The sequence below is a fragment of the Mesoplodon densirostris genome, chromosome 8 (genome assembly GCF_025265405.1).
Source record: "Mesoplodon densirostris isolate mMesDen1 chromosome 8, mMesDen1 primary haplotype, whole genome shotgun sequence".
Taxonomy (NCBI): domain Eukaryota; kingdom Metazoa; phylum Chordata; class Mammalia; order Artiodactyla; family Ziphiidae; genus Mesoplodon; species Mesoplodon densirostris.
The window spans coordinates 50,228,603-50,254,299 of NC_082668.1; the positions used below are offsets into that span (position 1 = coordinate 50,228,603).

Genomic DNA, 25,697 nt, shown 5'->3' on the forward strand with positions numbered 1-25,697 from the left:
TCAATGCAATCCCTATCAAATTACCAATGACCTTTTTGACAAAATTAGAACAAAATTTTTTACAATTTGTATGGAAACAAGAAAGACCCTGAATAGCCAAAGCAATCTTGAGAAAGAAAGATGGAGCTGGAGTAATCACACTCCCTGACGTCAGGCTATACTGCAAAGCCACAGTGATCAAAACAGTTTGGTACTGGCACAAAAAAAGAAATATAGATCAGTGGAACAGGATAGAAAGCCCAGAAATAAACCCACGCACCTGTGGTCACCTAACCTATGGCAAAGGAGGCAAGAATATACAATGGAGAAAAGACAGTCTTTTCAATAAGTGGTGCTGTGAAACTGTAAACAAAATGAAATGACAACCTACAGAATAAGAGAAAATATCTGCAAATGATGAGACCAACAAGGGGTTAATTTCCAAAATATACAGACAGCTCTTGCAGCTCAGTATCAAAAACACGAACAACCCAATCAAAAAATAGGCATAAGATCTAAATAGACATATCTCCAAGAAAACATGTCAATGGCCAAATAGCACATGGAAATATGCTCAACCTCACCAATTATTAGAGGAATGCAAATCAAAACTACAATGAGATATCACCTCACACTGGTCTGAGTGCCCATCATCAAAAAATCTGCAAACAATAAATGCTGGAGAGGAGGTGGAGAAAAGGGAATCCTCTTGCACTGTTGATGGGAATGTAAACTGGTACAGCCACTATGGAGAACAGTATGGATGTTCCTTAAAAAGACTAAAAATAGATTTACCATATGATCCAGCAATCCCACTGCTGGGCATATATCTAGAGAAAAACATGGTCTGAAAGGATACATGCACCCCAATGTTCATTGCAGCGCTGTTTACAACAGCCAAGACATGGAAGCAACCTAAATGTCCATTGACAGAGGAATGGATAAAGAGGACGTGGCACATATATACAATGGATTATTACTCAGCTATTAAAAAGAATGAAGTAATAGTGTAGTACATATATACAATGGAATATTCTCAGCCATAAAAAAGAACAAACTAATGTCATTTGCAGCAACATGTATGGACCTAGAGATTGTCATACTGAGTGAAGTGAGACAAAGAGAGACAAATATCATATGATATCACTTATATGTGGGATCTAAAAAAAAAGGTACAAATGAAGTTATTTAGAAAACAAAAATAGTCACAGATGTAGAAAACAAACTTGTGATTACTATGGGATGGTGGGGGAAGGGATAAATTGAGAGACTTGGATTGACATATACATACTATATATATATATATATGGATAACTATGTATATATATAATAGATAACAAATAAGGACATACTGTATATGACAGGGAACTCTACTCAGTACTCTGTAATGTATAATGGCCTATATGGGAAAATAATCTAAAAAAAGTGGATATATGTATATGTATAACTGACTCAGTCTGCTGTACACCTGAAACACAGTATTTTAAATAAACTATACTCTAGTAAAAATTAAAAAAAGAAAAAAAAAAGTTCTCAGGCAAACAGTTATTCATGTGGGGAGGAAGGCAAGGGAGATAACAGTTTTACACTGAGAGGACCTGAAGGGGAGCTCTACTGGTAGACTGGTTTGCTGTAGGTCCTTAAGGTAAGAAAGGGCTACAAATTATACCTGAGGGGAGGTACAGGAATTTTCTCTTTACAGAGGGTTATTTATGATTCTATTCATCCTGTTCCCCTTATGCAGAAATAATTGTGGTTTCCGCTACTTGCTTATTTCCTTCTAATACCTAGGCCTAACAGCTAAGGTCATAAAAAAAAAGGATGACCAAGTAGAGAAAATTAAAAACTCACTTAAGAGGAACCCAGCAATCATAGGGCTAAGAACTACATGTGACATTGTCAAAAGCAAAACTGATCAAAGACTCAAGCTATGCCCATTCACTGCATATTGCCTATGGGTGATTTCCAGCTACAGTGGCAGAGTTGAATAGTTGCAATAGACACTTCATGGCTGGCCAACACATGAATTAAAACCTTAGGTCTCTCAAATAAAGAATATACATTTTTTTTGGTATATCTGTGGAACATTAATAAATATTGATACATATTTGGCCATGAAGAAAACTTAACTTCAATGAAGAGAGATTTAAAAGCTATATGTTGTGATACTAATTCAAAGAAATTAAAAATAAGAATGTTACCAAAATTATTTATTAGAAATTTAAAAATATACACAGATATCTGTTTTGAAAGAGAATTTAAGAGGGGAAGTAAAATCTATGTGTAAAGCAATAAAAAACAGAACAATTTACATCAAAATCTACAGTTGTGAGCTACACTCACAGGAAAATGTTTAGCATAGAGGGTATTATTATTAGAATAGAATAAAAAACAAAACAAAATTCCACACTTTTGGAAGACAGAGTTAATAGCTTGGCTGGGAATACTCTGTCCTTATCTCTATGGAAAAATGGATGTTTGATATTGACTTTATTAAATTTACTTTTTGCTTATTTTTTAAATTAAATTACAATTGATTTGCAATATTTCCTTAGCTTCAGGTGTATAGTAATTCAGTTATATATATATTTTCAGATTATATTCCATTATAGATTACAAAATACTGAATTTCATTCTTCATGCTATACAGTAAATCCTTGTTGCTTATGTATTTTATGTATAGTAGTTTGTATCTGTTAATCACATACTCATTTGTCTCTCCTTCCCTCCTGTCTCCCCTTTGGAAGCCATATATTTGTTTTCTATCCCTGTGTGACTGTTGTAGTTTTGTATATAGAAGTGATTCTGCTGTATCCCATAGATTTTGTATGGTTGTGAGTTCAGTTTTGTTTATCTTGATGTATTTTCTGATGTCTACTTTGATTTCATCATTGACCTATGGTTTTTTAGTATCGTGTTGTTTAGTCTCCAATAGTGTTCATTCTTTTCCCATTTTACTTTCTGGGTTGATTTCTGGTTTCATACTATTGTGGTCAGAAAAGATGCTTGAAATAATATGTATCCTCTCAAATTTGTTGGAGGTTGTTTGGTTACCTTAGTATGTGGTCTGTTATAGAAATTTCCACGCATGCTTGAGAAGAATGTGTAGTCTGGGTTTTTTGTTTGTTTGTTTGTTTTGGATGTAGTATCCTGTAGATGTCAATTAAGTCAAACTTGTCTACTATGTCAACATAGGACCTCCATTGCATTACAGATTTTCTGAGAAGAAAAATATCTGAAATAAACACCTTAGCTTTAACAGCTCAAGGAACTAATTAAAGAAGGACAAACTAAGCCCAAAGATAACAGATGGAAGGGAATAACAAAGATCAGAGTGGAAATAAATGAAATAGAGCCTAAAAAGAAAATAGGAAAAATTAATGAAAATAAGTACTTTTTAAAAAAGATTAACAAAATAGACAAACCTTTAGCTTGACTTAAGAGGAAAAAAAGAAGGAAAGACTCAAAATTAGAAATGAAAGAGGAGACATTACAGTTGATATGACATAAAGTCAAAGGATAATAAAAAACTACTATGAATAATTATATCTCAACAAATTAGATAACCTAGAAGAAATGGATAAATTCTTAGAAACATCCAACCTACCAAGATGGAATTATAAAGAAGTTGAATATCCGACAGACCAATTACTAATAAGGAGATTGAATCAGTAATCAAAAACCTTCCACACAGGGAACTATATTCAATATCCTATGATAAGCCATAATGGAAAATAATATAAAAAAAGAATGTATATATAACTGAGTCACTCTGCTGTACAGTAGAGAGTGGCACAACATTGTAAATCAACTATAGTTCAATGAAAAAAATTAAAACCTTCCAGCAAAGAAAAGTCCAGGACCAGATGGTTTCACTGGTGAATTGACCAAACATTTAAAGATGCATTAATACAAATCCTTATCAAACTCTTCCAAAAAAAAAAAACACAAAAAGTAAACAAACCCAGAAGATGAGGGATCAGTTCCAAATTCATTCCACAAGGCCAGCATTACTGAGATATCAAAGCCAGACAAGGACACTACAAGGGAAAAAAAAAAAAAAAGCTATAGGCCAATATGTCTGATGAACATCAATGCAAAAATTCAAAACAAAATATTAGCAAACCTATTCAGTAGTACATTAAAAGAATCATATGCCAGGATCAAGTGGGATTTATCCTGGTGATGCAAGAATAGTTCAACATATGCAAGTGGTTAACTGTAATACACCACATTAACAAAATGAAGGCTAAAACTCATATGATCATCTCTAGATGCATAAAAGGTATATGACAAAATTTAGCACCATTTCCTGACAGAAATTCTCAATAAATTGGGCATAGAACGTATTTTCCTCAACATAATAAAGACCATACAAATCCCCAGCTAATATAATATTCAGTGGTGAAAAAGGGGAAAACATTTGCTCTAGGTCAGGAACAAGACAAGGATGCCAACTCTTGCCACTTTTATTCACACAGTACTGGAAGTCCTAGCCAGAGCAATTAGGCAAGAAAAAAATAAAATATAACTAAATCAGAAAGAAAGAAGTAATATTATCTATTTGCAGATGACATGATATTATAAAGAGAAAACCCTAGAAGAAGGGTGGTTCATGCTGTTTTGACTTCACTGGAGTCAAACCTCAGCTGTGACTGTGGCAGCACCTGCTCCCACGAGCTCTCCTTCAGATTCTTCTGGTTCACGAGAAAGAGAGTGTATGTTATCATGCTCAGTTGTTGAGAGAGAAAGAAAGCAAAAATAATGGCAGACTGATTCTGCAGGCAAGGGAGTTGGGTTCGTACACTCCTACACCAGTCAGTCATTGGCCACAGCCACAAACACTCAATCAAGACAAAAGACACTTATCTGCAAGTAAAACAATGACCCACTGAAAACCTAAGACCTTAGAGAGAAATGAAGCATGTCACAGGTGACACATTAGCTACTCTACCCCTTGTTTGCTCTTAGCCGTGTGGATGAAAGGCTCTTGGGGCTGCAGCCAGGAGTCAGTGCTGTGCCCCTGAGGTGGGAGAGCCAACTTCAGGACACTGGTCCACAAGAGAACTCCCAGCTCCACGTAATATCAAATGGCGAAAATCTCCCAGAGATCTCCATCTCAACACCAGCACCCAGCTTCACTCAACGACCAGCAAGCTGGACACCCTAAGCCAAACAACTAGCAAGACAGGAGCACAACCCCACCCATTAGCAGAGGGGCTGCCTAAAATCATAATAAGTCCACAGACACCACAAAACACACCACCAGACATGGACCTGCCCAACAGAAAGACAAGATCCAGCCTCATCCACCAGAACACAGGCACTAGTCCCCTCCACCAGGAAGCCTACACAACCCACTGAACCAACCTTAGCCACTGGGGACAGACACCAAAAACAACAGGAACTACGAACCTGCAGCCTGCAAAAAGGAGATCAAAAACACAGTAAGATAAGCAAAATGAGAAGACAGAAAAACACACAGCAGGTGAAGGAGCAAGATAAAAACCCACCAGACCTAAAAAATGAAGAGGAAATAGGCAGTCTATCTGAAAAAGAATTCAGAATAATGATAGTAAAGATGATCCAAAATCTTGGAAATAGAATAGACAAAATGCAAGAAACATTTAACAAGGACCTAGAAGATCTAAAGATGAATCAAGCAACGATGAGCAACACAATAAATGAAATTAAAAATACTCTAGATGGGATCAATAGCAGAATAACTGAGGCAGAAGATCGGATAAGTGACGTGGAAGATAAAATAGTGGAAATAACTGCTGCAGAGGAGAATAAAGAAAAAATAATGAAAAGAATTGAGGACAGTCTCAGAGACCTATGGGACAACATTAAACGCACCAACATTCGAATTATAGGGGTTCCAGAAGAAGAGAAAAAGAAAGGAGCTGAGAAAATATTTGAAGAGATTATAGTTGAAAACTTCCCTAATATGGGAAAGGAAATAGTTAATCAAGTCAAGGAGGCACAGAGAGTCCCATACAGAATAAATCCAAGGAGAAATATGCCAAGACACATATTAGTCAAACTGTCAAAAATTAAATACAAAGAAAGCATATTAAAAGCAGCAAGGGAAAAACAAGTAACACACAAGGGAATCCCCATAAGGTTAAAAGCTGATCTTTCAGCAGAAACTCTGCAAGTCAGAAGGGACTGGCAGGATATATTTAAAGTGATGAAAGAGAAAAACCTGCAACCAAGATTACTCTATGCAGCAAGGATCTCATTCAGATTTGATGGAGAAATTAAAAGGTTTACAGACAAGCAAAAGCTAAGAGAGTTCAGCACCACCAAACCAGCTGTACAACAAATGCTAAAGGAACTTCTCTAGGCAAGAAACACAACAGAAGGAAAAGACCTACAATAACGAACCCAAAACAATTAAGAAAATGGGAATAGGAACATACATATTGATAATTACCTTAATTGTAAATGGACTAAATACTCCCACCAAAAGACACAGATTGGCTGAAGGGGTACAAAAACAAGACCTGTATATATGCTGTCTACAAGACACCCACTTCAGACCTAGAGACACATACAGACTGAAAGTAAGGGGATGGAAAAAGATATTTCATGCAAATGGAAACCAAAAGAAAGCTGGAGTAGCAATTCTCATATCAGACAAAAAAGACTTTAAAATAAAGATTATCAGAAGAGACAAAGAAGGACACTACATAATGATCAAGGGATCAATCCAAGAAGAAGATATAACAATTGTAAATATTTATGCACCCAACATAGGAGCACCTCAATACATAAGGCAAATACTAACAGACATAAAAGGGGAAATAGACAGTAACACATTAATAGTAGGGGACTTTAACACCCCACTTTCACCAATGGACAGATCATCCAAAATGAAAATAAATAAGGAAACACAAGCTTTAAATGATACATTAAACAAGACGGATTTAATTGATATTTATAGGACATTCCATCCAAAAACAACAGAATACACATTTTTCTCAAGTGCTCATGGAACATTCTCCAGGATAGATCATATCTTGGGTCACAACTCAAGCCTTGGTAAATTTAAGAAAATTGAAATTGTATCAAGTATCTTTTCCGACCACAATGCTATGAGACTAGACATCAATTACAGGAAAAGATCTGTAAAAAATACAAACACATGGAGGCTAAACAATACACTACTCAATAACGAAGTGATCACTGAAGAAATCAAAGAGGAAATAAAAAAATACCTAGAAACAAATGACAATGGAGACACGACGACCCAAAACCTTTGGGATAAAGCAAAACCATTTCTAAGAGGGAATTATATGGCAATACAATCCCACCTTAAGAAACAGGAAACATCTCGAGTAAACAACCTGACCTTGCACCTAAAGCAATTAGACAAAGAAGAACAAAAAAACCCCCAAAGTTAGCAGAAGGAAAGAAATCATAAAAATCAGATCAAAAATAAATGAAAAAGAAATGAAGGAAACGATAGAAAAGATCAATAAAACTAAAAGCTGGTTCTTTGAGAAGATAAACAAAATTGATAAACCATTAGCCAGACTCATCAAGAAAAAAAGGGAGAAGACTCAAATCAATAGAATTAGAAATGAAAAAGGAGAAGTAACAACTGACACTGCAGAAATACAAAAGATCATGAGACTGCTACAAGCAACTCTATGCCAATAAAATGGACAACCTGGAAGAAATGGACAAATTCTTAGAAATGCACAACCTGCCAAGACTGAATCAGGAAGAAAAAGAAAATATGAACAGACTAATCACAAGCACTGAAATTGAAACTGTGATTAAAAATCTTCCAACAAACAAAAGCCCAGGACCAGATGGCTCCACAGGCGAATTCTATCAAACATTTAGAGAAGAGCTAACACCTATCCTTCTCAAACTCTTCCAAAATATAGCAGAGGGAGGAACACTCCCAAAATCATTCTACGAGGCCACCATCACCTTGATACCAAAACCAGGCAAGGATGTCACAAAAAAAGAAAACTACAGGCCAATATGACTGATGAACATAGATGCAAAAATCCTCAACAAAATACTAGCAAACAGAATCCAAGAGCACATTAAAAGGATCATACACCATGATCAAGTGGGGTTTATTCCAGGAATGCAAGGATTCTTCAATATCGCAAATCAATCAATGTGATACACCATATTAACAAAGTCAAAGACAAAAACCATATGATCATCTCAATAGATGCAGAGAAAGCTTTTGACAAAATTCAACACCCATTTATGATAAAAACCCTGCAGAAAGTAGGCATAGAGGGAACTTTCCTCAACATAATAAAGGCCATATATGACAAACCCACAGCCAACATCCTCCTCAATGGTGAAAAACTGATACCATTTCCACTAAGATCAGGAACAAGACAAGGCTGCCCACTCTCACCACCCTTATTCAACATGGTTTTGGAAGTTTTAGCCACAGCAATCAGAGAAGAAAAGGAAATAAAAGGAATCCGAATTGGAAAAGAAGAAGTAAAGCTGTCACTGTTTCCAGATGACATGGTACTATACATAGAGAATGCTAAAGATGCTACCAGAAAACTACTAGAGCTAATCAATGAATTTGGTAAAGTAGCAGGATACAAAATTAATGCACAGAAATCTCTGGCATTCCTGTACACTAATGATGAGAAATCTGAAAGTGAAATCAAGAAAACACTCCCATTTACCATTGCAACAAAAAGAATAAAATATCTAGGAATAAACCTACCTAAGGAGACAAAAGACCTGTATGCAGAAAATTATAAGACACTGATGAAAGAAATTAAAGATGATACAAATAGATGGAGAGATATACCATGTTCTTGAATTGTAAGAATCAACATTGTGAAAATGACTCTTCTACCCAAAGCAATCTATAGATTCAATGCAATCCCTATCATACTCTCACTGGCATTTTTCACAGAACTAGAACAAAAAATTTCACAATTTGTATGGAAACACAAAAGACCCCGAATAGCCAAAGCAATCTTTAGGATGAAAAACGGAGCTGGAGGAATCAGGCTCCCTGACTTCAAACTATACTACAAAGCTACAGTAATCAAGACAGTAGGGAACAGGCACATAAACAGAAAGATAGATCAATGGAACAGGATAGAATGCCCAGAGATAAGCCCACGCACATATGGTCACTGTATCTTTGATAAAGGAGGCAGGAACGTACAGTGGAGAAAGGACAGCCTCTTCAATAGGTGGTGCTGGGAAAACTGGACAGGTACATCTAAAAGTATGAGATTAGATCACTCCCTAACACCATATACAAAAATAAGCTCAAAATGGATTAAAGAACTAAATGTAAGGCCAGACACTATCAAACTCTTAGAGGAAAACATAGGCAGAACACTCTATGACATAAATCACAGCAAGATCCTTTTGGACCCACCTCCTAGAGAAATGGAAATAAAAACAAAAATAAACAAATGGGACCTAATGAAACTTCAAAGCTTTTGCACAGCAAAGGAAACCATAAACAAGACCAAAAGACAACCCTCAGAATCGGAGAAAATATTTGTAAATGAAGCAACTGACAAAGGATTAATCTCCAAAATTTATAAGCAGCTCATGCAGCTCAATAACAGAAAAACGAACAACCCAATCCAAAAATGGGCAGAAGACCTAAATAGACATTTCTCCAAAGAAGATATACACACTGCCAACAAACACATGAAAGAACGCTCAACATCATTAATCATTAGAGAAATGCAAATCAAAACTACAATGAGATATCATCTCACACCAGTCAGAATGGCCATCATCAAAAAATCTAGAAACAATAAATGCTGGAGAGGGTGTGGAGAAAAGGGAACACTCTTGCACTGCTGGTGGGAATGTGAATTGGTACAGCCACTGTGGAGAACAATATGGAGTTTCCTTAAAAAAACTACAAATAGAACTACCATATGACCCAGCAATCCTACTACTGGGCATATACCCTGAGAAAACCATAATTCAAAAAGAGAGATGTACCAAAATGTTCATTGCAGCTCTATTTACAATAGCCCGGAGATGGAAACAAACTAAGTGTCCATGAATGGATAAAGAAGATGCGGCACATATATACAACGGAATATTTTCAGCCATAAAAAGAAACGAAATTGAGCTATTTGTACTGTGGTGGATAGACCTAGAGTCTTTTATACAGAGTGAAGTAATTCAGAAAGAGGAAGACATATACCGTATGCTAACACATATATATGGAATTTATGAAAAAAAATGTCATGAAGAACCTAGGGGTAAAACAGAAATAAAGACACAGACCTACTTAAGAATGGACTTGAGGATATTGGGAGGGGGAAGTGTAAGCCGTGACAAAGCGAGAGAGATGTATGGAAATATATACACTACCAAACTTAAGGTAGATAGCTAGTGGGAAGCAGCCACATAGCACAGGGAGATCAGCTCGGTGCTTTGTGACCGACTGGAGGGGTGCGATATGGAGGGAGGGAGGGAGGGAGACATAAGAGGGAAGGGATATGGGAACAGATGTATATGTATAACTGATTCACTTTGCTATAAAGCAGAAAGTAAAAAAAAAAAAAAAAAACCCTGCTAACAAACTAGTAAGAAGCAGAGGCACAGTCTCATAGAAAAACAAGTAAGGGGCTTAAGTAGAACCTTCACAAAATGAGATATCCAAGTAGCCAATAAAGATATGAAAATTCATTACTAAAAAGAGAAATGTTAATTAAAACCTCAATAACATAACAATCTACCGGAATGGCTAAATACTATAATACCAAAGTGTTCAGATGGCTGGATATGAAATCACAAGAATTCTCATTAACTGCTGGTAAAACTTTAAATTGGTGAGACCCCTTCAGGAGACTCTGGAGCATTATCTACTAGTGTATATACATATCCAATGGCTAAGCAGTTTTATTCTTAGATATATATCCATAGAACACACTCACACACAAATGTGCTAGAAAGTTCGTAAATTATTACTCCTAACAGTTCATATCTGTAAAATCCATAGATCCATAAACAGTAGAATAAATTGTATGTTCATAAAGTGGAATACTATGTAACAATTAAAATGAATTACAATGACACACAAAAATAGTATGAAACTCAGAAACATAATATTGAGAGAGGCAGCCAGAAACAAAGCATACCTTGCTTTCATTTATATATAAAGTTCAAAAACAGGCAGTACTAATCTATTGTGGTAGAAATCAAGAGAATGAAAAGGAGGCAGGATGTTTTGATTTGGAGGGAAAAGAATGAGTGTTTTTGCAGTGCAGATATTATTGTTCATATCAGGGGTTACATAGTTTTGTGTGCTTTTTGATGATTTATTGAACACAAATTTGTATTTTCTGAATGCTTTTATTTTAATTAAAAAGTTAAAATATTAGTATTAAGATATGTACACAAGATATGAATAATTTTATGCTAATACATTTGGAAACTTAGGCAAATTGATAAATTTCTAGAAAAAGGTAAATTACTAGACTAACAACTAAATGATCCTATATTTTAAAATGTTTAATTGTAATTAAGAGCTACCTAACAAAGTAACTCCTAGCCCAGATAGCATCACCAGTAAATTCTACAAAATGTTTAAGGAAAAAATTACCCCAATATTCTACCTAGGTCTTCCAGAAGAAAATAAAGGATGGAACACTTATAAAGATAATACAACCTTTATGTTAAAAAAGATATTATGAGAAGAGAAAATTACAGGCCAATTGCTGTTATGACTATATAAGGAAAAATTGTAAAACAAAACAAGCAGATTGAATCAAGGTGCATAGAAAAAGAATAATACATAACGATCAAATGATTATTATTTGAAGAAAAGTCTGGAGCAACATTTTAAAAAACGAACATAATTCATTAACAGAATAAAGGAGAAAAGTCATATAATCATCTCAGTAATTGTGAAACAAAAACAAAATCCAATTGAACAAAACTCAACATCCATTCATAATGAAAGATCTTAGCAGGGTAAGGATTTAAGACAATGTCCTTAATATGTTGAGACCTATAAAAAATAATCAGCAGGCATTCTTCTTAATTACAAAATGTTAAGTATTCTCTCTCATATTGGGAACAAAAAAATGTCTTATTCAACACACACTAATGATACTAGACAGTTTAAGAAGTCAAGAAAAATAGCTATAGGATTGGAAAGGAAGAGATAAAGCTGACATTTGTAGAAAACATTATTATATATATAGAAAGTCTAAAATAATCTGTAGATAAATTATTAGTAATGATAACTGAGGTTACCCAGGTTTCTGACAAATATAGAAAACTTAGTTTTATTTCATCAGAGCATCAATAATTTAAAAGATATTCTTTAAAATATCATAAAAAATCAAGTTCCTAGGAATAAATCTAATGAAAAATATTTAAGACACAAAAGTATAAACATTAGTGAGAGAAATTAAAGGAAAGTTACACATGTTCTTGGACTGGAAGATCTAATACTTTAAAGATGAAATTCTCCTGAAACTGATCTCCAGATTAATGGCATTCCAATAAAAAATCTCATTAAGATTTTTTTTTTTTGGAACTCAACAAGCTCTTTTAAAAATTTATATGGAAAGGCAAAGGGCTAAGAATAGTCAAGTAGTCAATACTCTAGCTGCTCTACTGGATATCAAGATTTATTACAAGGCTTTTGTAATTAGGACAGTGGAGTATTGGCTTGATAATAAGAAACTGCACAAATATACACAAATGGATATATAAACTATAATATCAGAAATCAAGATAATGACAGTATCTGCAGAGGAGAATATTGATTGGGAGTGAGTATAATGAGGCCTTCTCCTGTATTTCCAATGTTCTATTTCTCGATCTACATTGTGGTTTCATGGGTGTTTTGCTTTGTGAGAATTCACTGAGCTGTATATTATTTTGTAGTCTTTTCTGATTATATGTTTTACTTCAGCTTAGAGAATACACAAAAGTATAATATGACGAGTGTGATTTATTTCTGAAATGGGAAAATAGTATATGATAGAATCTATCAACATAATCCTTATAAATCAAAGAAGTACATATCATGATTATATCAATAGGTACTAGAAAAGATTTTTCAAAAATTAATAATTTTATTTCATAAATAAAATTTATAATTTCATCTTCAGCCATAAGATAGGAGAAAACACTATTTAAAGATAATAAAGTATTATTTACCAAAACCAACAGCAAATATCCTAAATGGCAAAACACCAAAACTATTTCAAGTAAAACCCAGAATTTAACAGTCATATTGTTAACTACCATGCCACTTAATATTGGAAGTTCCAGTAACTATATTTAGACAGATTATTAAAATGAGTACCAACATTTGGGAATTTAAAAAATTCTCTCATGTAATCGTTTATTAAGAAAAAGCAAGAGATATTAGCAAAAGTATTAAAATTAACAGGAGATTTTGGTAAGGTAATTGGATACAAGATGAAAAACTTTACAGTGTTTCTCTAGCATTAGGAATCTATTTATACATGAATGTGGGAACATATTTATGAAAGTGGCAAAGGTGATAAAATTACTTAGGAATAAACTTAAGCACAAAACCAATATTTATCGTGAATCACATATTTATGTGTCATATATATGTATATAATAAAACAATATTCAAGACAACTTCTAAACAAATAGAAAGGCATTCAATACTCAAAGAAAGAGAACAATTAACATTAAAAATTATCAATTTTCCCAAAATTAAAATAGAAAATTCCTTCTCATCCTTCATGTCTTAAGTATGACCTATTCTGTAAAGGCTTCTCTGAGGACCCCAGGCAGACCTAGGCTCTGTCTTCCCTATATTTCTTCTGATTTGTACACACACCTACTTTCTTTATTGTACTTATCATATTGGGTTGTGGTTATTGGCATGATTATCTCCTTACTACACTCTAACAGCCCTGGGTAAGAACCATGGGTTTTCTTTGTTCAGTCTTTAACACCATACCTGGCATGAATCAGGAGCTCAATAAATGTTAGTTGAAAGAATGAATTAATAGACTGCACAACTTACTCAATAGCTGTTGCTGACGTTTACCTGATTCACAGAAGTAGCTTGGTCTCTTTGATCTTTCATTCCAATCAGGATTTATCTCCTTCTACATAATCCAAACAGCAAAACAAACATTCTCAAAGGATTTTTTTTTCCAGGATCTGAACATCAATTATTATTTATATATTTTAAATACAGAGATTTAAGATTCTGAGAACTCTTAAATGTCATTTTTTTTAGAAATGCACACATTTTTGATGGTTATATTACATCTATTATTTACAGAATTCAAAAGTTCACAGTTATATTATATTATAGGAGGGCCACAAGACTATACACACATAAGGTAATTTTCTAAGACTCATGGGACTCAGAATACAGTTGTACTCACATCTAATATTTATTACAGTAAAAGGATACACTATAGGATAAGTAAGGGGGAAAGACATAAGAGGAGTCTCTAAAAATCCAGGCATAGTCTTCCTTATGTTCTCTCCCTCCTGTAAAAAGACACATTTGAACATGCTCTTTTCTCCAGCAATAAAAAATGCAGCAACATGTGTGCAATGTTTCAGCCTGAGAAATCCATTAGAAACTCAGCACTGAAGGTTTTTATTGAAGGCTGGTCATGAAGACATCCTCTGCCTAGTGCATATCTGAAATTCTAGCCCCCCAAAAGGAAATAAGATGTTCAGCGAAAATCACATTGTTTGCAGAATCTACGTACATGCACCCACCCATTCGATATGGAAATTTTCATATCGGTTAGGGAATGTTAGAAAAGCCAAGTTCCCAAACACTAGCCATAGGCCAATCTTGCAAGCAGGCCTCTACAAAGACAGAAGTCCCAAGCCTGTTATGTTAACTCTTTTCTGTACAATATTATTTATTGTTAAATTATCTTTGGAGTGCACTGATTAGTAAGGAAGTTAACTCAATGGGACAAATGAATAGGTGTATTTTTTAACAAGGCTAAAAAAAGAATAAAAGGCTAAGCAGAGCTGGAAGGCAGAGAGCAGATTCTCTGAATATATGAGGATTTGGCTCTCAGAGCAGAAAATCCAGTGCAATAGACTTTTTTTCTTTTGGCTGCACCACGTGCTTTGTGGGATCTTAGCTCCTAAACCAGGGATCGAACTCAGGCCCCCAGCAGTGAAAGTGCCAAGTCCTAACCACTGGACTACCAGGGAATTCCTGCAATAGACTCTTTTATTCCCAGATCTGAGAGCTGAACACAGGCCACCAGAAATACATTTTCTGACAGTGGTAGGCTTTGCACAACATGTTGGAAACAGGATGTGAGACTTATCATAATAAAATTCTCATAGTATTTATTATAATAAATTAGATATTTGTGGGCATTTAATATTCATTTTAGAGAAATACGGATGGCAAATTTAAGAATACACATATTACTCAAAAAAGGTCCATAATAAAATTTATAGACTGTTTTTAAGGAAGTTTTTCATTTTTTTTGTTGTTGTTTTGGTTTGGTTTTTAGTATATGACATAGTCTTTGACATCTGTTGGGCAATATGAGGACTTTAAATGTCAGAGTTGTTAAGAAATTTCTTTTTCATGCTTACTGTGGATATTAACATAGTAGAACACTGAAATGTAAAATACTTGTTTATAATAAAACTGTGCTACAGAAAAGCGTATTATAGTAAACATACTACATTTATGAGCTATGTATAATGTAGCCTGTCAATCATTATGCATTAGAGGACACAGAAGATGCCACTTACTACCCTAATCAAATAGAATTCATTTGGAAAGAATTTAATAAATTTCCAGTTTACTGAAATCTCTTTCAAACCATGTTAACTTTTTAGCACCGTTGATACAGTTAACACTGTGTTACTAATGGAATGGAAGATGTGGTTTTGACTCCTACAATAGCAAGCTGGCAATGCACAGAGAAAAATGTCTATATATCTATGTTATATGCAGAAGCCGCACCCTGAATTTTTGCTGGTAACTTTTCAACAGCAAATAACTGTTCACTGGTCAAAAGGAAATGGGGAGAGACGGTATGTCTGTCTCTGAACAATCCATCAGTACTAGTCAAAGCCCAATCAGAGAAGCCTAATTTGATACTTCCTCTGAAGGTTGCACGTATGTACTGTAAACAACATGCTGTAGCTTATATTTGGGAAGACTATCCTAGAGCTATTAAAATTTTATTATGGTATGATTAATTTCAGGGACTGAAGTTGTTCTGTATTGTCATTTCATGAGTGAATTTTTATACGAATGATGATCATATGATTGTACTTGATTTATTGTTTGCATTTGGGTCAAAAGAAATATATACCTCATCCTTTGAAGGACGCACATAAGACTGTGAAGATCTGGGAAAACTTCTTGTAGCTGAATTCTGAGCTGAAATCATTGAATCTTGAGCTGAGACATGTATCTCTCCTGGAGAAAGATGAGATACTTTTACATATGAAAAGATAATATTGCTGGAACAAGGGTGAAAGTTAATGAATAGAACTGATCCAATGTTCTCCCTGCTGAGCTGCCACAATCACTGGAATACACCAATCAGGGATTTACCTGAGTTAAGGAAGTATCTCTAAGAATAACATGACCTTTTTTGATGTTTAGTGCCTACAAATTTCCAGTGGTTCACCACTGCCCTCAGGAGCAAGTCTGAGATTCTTAACCTCTGATCCTAATTTATTTAATATTATGCCAGCTTAATCCCTATCACTAACCACAAACCACTGGCAGATTTAACTGTCTGCATTTCATTCAGTCTGAGACGGAAAACCATTCACAACTTGAATAGGGGAATAACCAAAACTGTGTTTTAGGAAGATTGCTTTACACCAAAATGTAGGGTGGATTAAAAAGAGGAAGAAGAGGTTGGAGGAAGGTTACTGAAACAGTCAAGGATGGAGGAAAGAAAGGCAGCAGTTGTGGGAACGCAAAAGAGAGGGAAAGAGGAATGAAGGAGGTAGATTAGACAGAGAGTGGCAACTTTGGCATACAAAATTCAAGAAAGAGGAAGAGTCAAAGATAAGTCAAGTTTTGTGCCTGGGTAAAAACAGAAGGATCAAGAAGTTGAAAAATTTGATTTTTGTATTGAATTTGAGGTGGTCAATGGCCACTGGATGGAGGTGTCTAGTATTTTCTATGTGTGTATATAGGTTTTGCATGGGAGTGTTTTTAGTGACTTCCAAAAATATAACAAGGTGCAGAAAAACTTAGTTATTGTATATTCCACTCAAGGGGAGATGGGAAATAGGATGTATTGTCTGTGGGGAATAGATGGCAGTGCAGTATGAGGACCTTCCTGGGGATATTTCTCTGTATTATAACCTACTGAACCATAGTATGTCAGTACCTTACTCTACCTATCACTATAAACAGCTACAGCAGAGACTCTAACTTTTCCACACTTCGCAAATTTCAAAAGTCATACTTATCAAGCAATCTTTCAAACATATAGGCTAATTATAACATCAAAATTCATAAACAATTTTATACCATGCTTTATTTTCCAAAATAACCATGGTTTTTATAATCCATGGTATAACAAGTAACTTGAGAAACCATATGGTGAAACCATAATTAGGTACTTAACAAACAACAGAACAATTATGAATGTTTTTTATTTTCTTACCTCTATTATCAAAAATACTTGATTTTTCATTTGTCTCTCCATCCTTCTATATGGTACAACATTAAAGATAAAAACATTCATTAGTAACTTCACTTCTGAAAGAGATTTTGCCTTCTACCAATCAACCAAATTAATACAGATTTTCTTCCCTTTTATCTTCTAACTCTCTCATGAAAATTGTCTCAGGGACAATACTTATTACCAACATCCTAGGACACCTTCCACAGGGATCTCAAATTTCACTAGTTCAAAATTGAGTTTAGGGCTTCCCTGGTGGCGCAGTGGTTGAGAATCTGCCTGCCAATGCAGGGGACACGGGTTCGGGCCCTGGTCTGGGAGGATCCCACATGCCGCGGAGCAACTGAGTCCGTGAGCCACGGCTACTGAGCCCGCGCGTCTGGAGCCTGTGCTCCGCAATGGGAGGGGCCGTGATAGTGAGAGGCCCGCGCACCGCGATGAAGAGTGGCCTCTGCTCGCTGCAACTGGAGAAAGCCCTCACACAGAAACAAGACCCAACACAGCCAAATATAAATAAATAAATTTAAAAAAAATTGAGTTTAATATGCAGCCACGTACAAACTTTACCCTTTTCTAGTACTCGATATTTCATTTAAAGACATGGTAATCTATTTAGTGGTTGGTTCTAAAACGTTTAGTCATTCAGTTTGTTTCAGGGAAATACAATCCAACCTATTCTAATCCAATCTAATGCTTTAAAAACACACTGCTTAGAATGAAAATAAAATTTATCATCCCAGACTCTCAATTTACTGTAATGACATTTTTGTATCTGTCTGCCCCATTAGACAATGAGTCCTCAAGGGGAAAGATTATGTCTTATTCTTCTTTGTATCCCATGTGACCAATTTATTCATTTTCCCTTCCTTCAGGAAAAAGTCACAGGGCTTTGGCCAACAGTAGATGCTCAATAAATATTAGATATTGCAATTGCTAAATGTTTGTTTGGATTAGTTTCTGCTAATGAGAGTGAGTTGAGCACAAAGGTAACTCAACACATGTAGGGAAAGGGATCAGTTCTCATGAATAGATCCTAATATCCCTAACCAATCCGTAACATGCTAGAGAGGGAGACGGTTCACAGAAGTAAAAGTTAACTAGATAAATTAATAATCACCATACAGAAGCTTGAGACATAATTTCATACCTTTTGTTCAATATCATTATCTTGTACATCTGGCTGACCAACAGAAGGTACTGATTTTTTGGCAATATTCTTTGAACTACTTAGAGACTGATGAATGGTGTTTACAGAGGGTCCTAAAAGTAAATGAAAGAAACAGTGTATTTTTTAAAAGAACTCACTGAAGTATAATTTGATGGTTTAATTATAATTGTTTGGTTTGATTATAGTGGTTTAATTATAACTTAATTATAACTTAATTATTTAACTTGAATGGTTTCCTCAATTTAAAAATACATCTATAACTGTGAAGCCATCACTTCAACCAAAATAAAATTTCTAATACCCCTGAAAGTTTTCTCATCCACCTTTGTAATCCATTTATCTCTTTCTTCCCATCCTCAGACAACACTGCTCTGTACCTCTTACACAAGATTAATCTGAATTTTCTAGAATTTTATATGAATGGGATCATATAATACGTGATATATAGTATTTTTTGCCTGTCGTCTTTCACTCAGTATTGTATGTTTTAATAATTCATTCCTTTTTTTTAAAATTTCTGAGAAGTATTCCATTGTATGGATATGCTACCATTCTTTATCTATTCACCTGTTGTTTGGGTTGTTTCCAGTTTTGGCAACTTACAAATATTTATGAACTTACCTGCACAAGTTTTTGTGTGGGCATACTTTTTCATTTCTATTGGGTAAATACCTAGTAGTAGAATGGCTGGGTCATATGGTATGTATATGTCTAACTTTTACGAAATGCCAAACTGTTTTCCCAAGTGGCTGTACCATTTCATACCATTCAGCAGTGCGTCAGAGTTTTAATTCTCCCACATCCTTTTCAACACTTAGTAAGCAGAAGAAAGGAAATAAGTAAAGATCAAAGTGAAAAAGAAATAGAAAAACAAGAGAGAAAAACTAATATTTGACTCCTTGAGAAGTTCAATAAAACTGATAAAGCCAGATTGATCAGGAAAAAGAGAAGACACAAATTTCCATCATCAGGGAAATTAGAGATAACAGCACAACTGTCTATAGATAATACTAAAAATAACAGATTATGAAAATGTATAGCAATAAATTAAACTTATATGAAAGGGACAGATTTTCCTCAAAAACAGTCAAATCTCACTCATGAATAAACAGAAAATATGAAGCAACTCATATCTATTAAAGAAATGGAATATATAGTTAAAAACATTTCTACAAAGAAAACTCCAGGCTCAAAAGACTTTACTTCTGAATTACACAAAATACCAAAGGAAGAATTTACACTAATTCTACACAAATTCATCCAGAAAATTGAAGAGGAGTACACTCCTCTCCCAACTCATACTTTGAGACCAGAATCACTCATATATATAAATCATTACAAGGTATTACAAGAAAAGAAAAAGTCAGTCAATATCCTCTTATGAATAAAGATGCAAAATCTATAAATAAATTGAATCTAACAATATACCATAAAAGATAATACATAATGAATAAGCGAGGCTTATTCCAAGAATGCAGGGTTAGTTTATCATTCAAAAATAAGCCAAAGTAACGTAACACAGTAAGAGAAAAGAGGAGGAAATGTAGACGATTATCTCAAAGATGAAAGGAAAAACTTGATAAAATTCAACACCCATTCAGGATGAAACTTCTTAGTGAATGAGGAGTATGAGGGTATGTCCTTCCTTTGACAAAAGCTATCTTCAAATCTCCAGAACTATATTCTAATTTATATTGATCACTTAGCCTTATATTTTAGAACAAGATCAGGATGTACACAATCACCATTTTGTTCAGCACTGTTCTGGAGGTCCCGGCCAGCAAGAAGAAGAAATGAAAGGTGAACCCAAATAAAATCCCAGCTGACTATGTTGTAGAAATTGGAGAGCTGAAGAGATACATACCTGCCAATGTTCACAGCACTGCTATTTACAATAGTCAAGACATGGACATAACCCAAGTGCCCATCAACAAATGATTGGCTTAAGAAGATGTGGTGTATCATGTATGTGTATACACACACACACACAGAATATTATGCAACCATAAAAAATAATGAAATATTGCTGTTTGCAGTAACATGGATGGACCTAGAGAATATTATGCTTAGTGCGTTAAGTCAGACACAGAAAGACAAATACTACATGATATCACTTATATGTGGAATCTAAAAAATAATACAAATGAATCTATACAAAACAGAAACGGACTCACAGACTTAGAAAACAAACTTGATGATTACCAAAGGGGAGAAGGAATAAGGAAGGCACAAATTAGTATGGGATTAATGGATACAAACTATATTCATAAAATAGATAAGCAACAAGGACTTACTGTATAGCACAGGGAATTATACTCAATATCTTGTAATAACCTATAATGGAATATAATCTGCCAAAAAAACCCTGAATCATTATGCTGTACACCTGAAATTACTGGAATATTGTAAATCTACTATACTTCAATAAAAAAAATAAAATTTCTATGGAAATGCAAAGGCCCTAGAACAACCAAGTCAACTTAGAAGAACAACAAATGTTGGAGAACTCAAACTGCCAAATTTCAAGACTTATTATAAAGCTACAGTAATTAAGAGAATGCGATTGAATATACTCACATAAGGACAAATAGACCAATAAAAGAAAAGAGCATGTCCAGAAATAGGTCCAACTATATATGATTACTTCATCTTCTCAAAGATACCAATGAAACTCATTGGTGTTGAAACAACTGAATGTGTACAAGATAAGCTTGGATAGTCCAGTCTTCTCAGATAGCAAGGAAGCTAAGAAAAATCACTAGGGTTGTGTCAAAAAGGACTCGAGAGTTATCTTGAAGGGGCTCTCACTGGCCAGAGCTGTCACAATTTCAACATTAGTAAGCACAGTAATAGCAATTTTTAAGCACATAAGATTTATATAAATCTGTGAATTCATAATGAAACAAAACTAATTGCTCACTGTTAGAAGATGCTACTGAAACAATTCATTATTTTGAAAACTAATAAATGATGGTAACATATTAAGCATCAGTCTGCTTTTCTCAAGTATCCTGTATCACAATGTAACCAAACAGTAGTTGGGGGAAAGTTTCTTTTTATTAGAAATTTTCTAGCTAGTTTACGAAGAAGGAAAACTATCCCAATTTTGTAACCCATAATTAATTTGTGGATCAAGGCCTTGAACATAAATGGCTGCTAATATCACAAAGAGAAAGACAATGCAATATTATGTGCCTCCTGATGGAAAGATACACCATCATGTATGCATCAGTCTTGCTAAAGAAACTGAACCTGAAAGTGCATAGATTTAACTAATACTTTACAGGAAATACAGAAGAAATAACATATACCATATAGATGCAATCAGCAAAAATTCAGTCACTGAGGAGTCACCAAGACAAGCAACTCAATTTCTTCAACAAATAAACTAATTTTAAAGAGGAGGAGGGAGGGAGGGAGGGAAGGAGAGGAATATATGGAAGGAGAACCTATAGATTAAAAGACTCAAAAGATATACAAACTATCGCAGTATGTGTCAATGTAGATTCAAAGTAACGTCAAAATACTTTTGTGACGTTTATGAGATTACTGGAAAGCTGAATTGTGATTACATATTTGATTACATTAAGGAATTATTATTTGTGCAATGTGATCATGGTATTGTGCTTACACATTAAAAATAATCCTTATCTTTTAGGTACATATTGATATGTTGATGGATTAAATAATATGTGTGGGATGTGCTTTAAAACAATATGGCAGCAGGGAGAAGTTGAGGGCATAGACAAAACAAAACTGTCCATGAGTTGCTGAAGTTGAAAGATAGGCATATAAGGATTCTGTTGGCTTTTGCTTATGTTTGAAATGTTTAATAAGGCTAAAAAAAGTCATTAACAAAATTATGGAAATATGTGCCACAAATAAGACAAAATATTAATGTCTTTGCCATATCAAAGAGAACTCATAGAAATGAACCTCAAATAAAAAGTAACAAAATATACAAACTATACGGAAAAATGTAAAATTTCATTATACTGAACTAAGAACTTCTGTACATCAAAAGATAAAAAAAGAATAGAAAGAAATTACAAATTGGAAGAAGATATTGCTATACCATATGTATGTATATAATAGAGTGTGTGACCAAAAAAATCTTTCAAATCTGTAAAAGAAAGAAAAATAACTCAATAGGAAAATGGACAAGAGATTTAAAAAAATAATTTCTCAGAAGAGAGAACATGACCCAGAAATCTCATATCAAGGCACATAACCCCTAGAGAATCACCTGTCCATGAATACCAGGAGATATATATGTATAGAATGTTTGGTGAAATATTGTTCAAATAACAGATATTTCCATCAAAAGAAAAACATATTAAATTGTGGTATATTTACACAATGGGATATTCACACACTGGGATAGGATTAGTACTGAAAGGAAGTAAAATTTCAGACAATACATAGGTAAAACTTTTGAAATATAATGCTGAGTATAAAAAGAAAGTCACAAAACACTGTATACAATATCATATCAATTATATTAAAATACCTTAATAATGTTATCTATGTCCATCAGAACCATGTTTTAAAGTGTATTTTGGGAAAAAAAAAAAGGCTGACAACTTATAATTCGATATCAAGGGTAAATAGGATAATTCAGGAATGAAGATAAAATAAAAATACTCTCAGGTGAAGGAAAACTAAGATAATTCAGTGCCAGATAATTTGTTCTAAAAGAGATGCTAAGGGAAGTTCTACAGACTGAAGGAAAATGATACCAGAAAGAAACGTGGGACCAGAAACATCAGGAATTAACAGGCGACCAAAATGTTAATTATTTGAGTAAATATGATAGGACGTTCTTCACCTGTTTAGTCACTTAAATGATGATTACTCTGAGTGGCTGTTTGGTATATGTACATGTAATACATAAGATAATTATAACAAAGGGGAGAGGAGTAAGGTGATATACATAGTGGTAAGGTTTCCACATTCTGCATAAAGAGGTAGAATATCTAGTTAGGGTTGACTGTGATAAGCTAAGTAAGTACACTGTTACTTAGAACAACCACTAAAAAATCTGTAAAAAGAGGCATAGTATAAACAATAGCCATGGACAATTGGAAATCAAACTTAAAAAATACCATGTACAACAGTACCAAAAATGAAGCACTTATGTATACATATAACACAACATATACAAGATTTCTATACTGAAAACTACAAAACACTTATGAAAGAAATCAAGGACGACCTAAACGTCCTTGATTAGAAGGACCCTGTAAAGATTTCTTTCCCCCTTAAATCGATCTATAGATTGATTTAATATACTTTATTCAAAAATCCTGGCATAATTTTTGCAGTAAAGCTAAGTATAAAATTTATACTCAGGTAAATGAATTAAAATTTCCATAAAATTTTTGAAGAAAAATAAAGTTGCTGGAATTATACTACATTTTAATAACAAGCTACAGTAATCAAACACAGTGCAATATGGGCAAAGGGGGAGACACACTGATCAATCAGAAACAAACAGAAAATTAAAAGGCAAGTTACAGACTGAGAGAAAATATTTGCAAGTCACACACCTGAAAAATACTTATACTCAGAATATACAAATAACTCCCAAAACTGAACAGAGCATAAAGCTTCAACAGGCAGGATTTACAAAAGGCAAACAGCATATGAAAAGATATTCATCATCATTAGCCATCAGGCAAATACAAATGAAAACCACAATGAGATACCATTATATCTATTAGAATGACTAAAATAAAAACTACTGATAATCCCAACAGTTACAAGGATGCATAGCAAACAGGGAATGCAAAATGCTATAGCCACTCTGGAAAACAGTTGGGCAATTCTCTATAAACTTAAACATATACAACAATTCCTTGTTCACACAAAAAGCTTAATGTATACTTCTGATCTTTCTATTCATAATCACCAAAATCTGGAAACAACCAAATTTCCTTCAACTGATGTATGCATAAATAAGCCTGGTACATACACACAATGGACTACTACTCAGCAATAAAAAGGAGTCAACTATTGACAAATGAAATGATTTGAAAGAATTTCAAAGGCATGCTGAAAGGAGCAATTATCAAAAGGTCAAATACCATATGATTCCATTTACAAGGCATTTTCCAAAGGAAAAAGAACTATAGTGATGGAGAACATATCAGTGGTTTCCTGGGCTTATTAGTGGGAGGGAAGATGGTGTGACTGCAAAAGGACATTTTTGGAATGTTGTAAATGTTTTCACGTGATTGTGGTAGAGGTCATACAAATTCATACGTGTGTTAAAATTCATGCAATTATATAAAAAATTCCATTTTGCTTTAGGGTAATTTAAATACCAAAATAAATTACCTCAGGATCTTTTTATGAGAATGAAAAAATACAGAGACAAGATCAGAAGCAGGAACTATAGAGAATTCTGGCCTCTGAACTCTGTTTGGATAGTTGCCAATTATGAAACGTGGGGGCAAACTGCCCATAAGAATGTAAAGGTTGTGACACTGTATGGAGTTCATACTCAGTTCAGTGATGAGATGGAAACTAAGGAGGTTTGATTATGATGAATGGGAAAGAGGGGCACTTTTAATATATAATGAATTGTGGTATCACTACTGTACATTTCTAAAATTCACACAAAACAAGAATGATTCACTTGCTAATCTCTTAGAGAGTAGAAATAGATCCTCTCCCCCCAGATATGTATTAATATAGTTTTAGAATTCATCTTTGTCTCCCAACTATGCTTAATTAAATTTATAGTTTTGATACCTGGACAACTGTCACAGATAGACTGGTACCTTAGTGAGGCTGAAAATCATATTTTCCATCTATCATCCTCTCCTCCAATAACACTGAGATTTTTTTGACATCAGTAAGACCAGTCTGGCCTGCATTCAACACTAGACTTTTAGAAGATCATTCTG

At 34.2% G+C, this 25,697-nt stretch overlaps 1 protein-coding gene across 1 annotated transcript in view; it reads right to left on the reverse strand.

Moving 5' to 3' along the window:
• Positions 1-25,697, reverse strand: part of FSIP2 (fibrous sheath interacting protein 2) — a 128,131-nt gene that overhangs the window by 78,626 nt on the left and 23,808 nt on the right. The window contains exons 10-13 of the mRNA XM_060106711.1: positions 18,766-18,878; positions 17,601-17,646; positions 16,284-16,390; positions 14,012-14,072 (exon numbers count right to left, since the gene is read on the reverse strand). Of these exons, the coding sequence (XP_059962694.1) occupies positions 14,012-14,072; positions 16,284-16,390; positions 17,601-17,646; positions 18,766-18,878 (327 nt within the window). The remainder of the gene's footprint in view (positions 1-14,011; positions 14,073-16,283; positions 16,391-17,600; positions 17,647-18,765; positions 18,879-25,697) is intronic.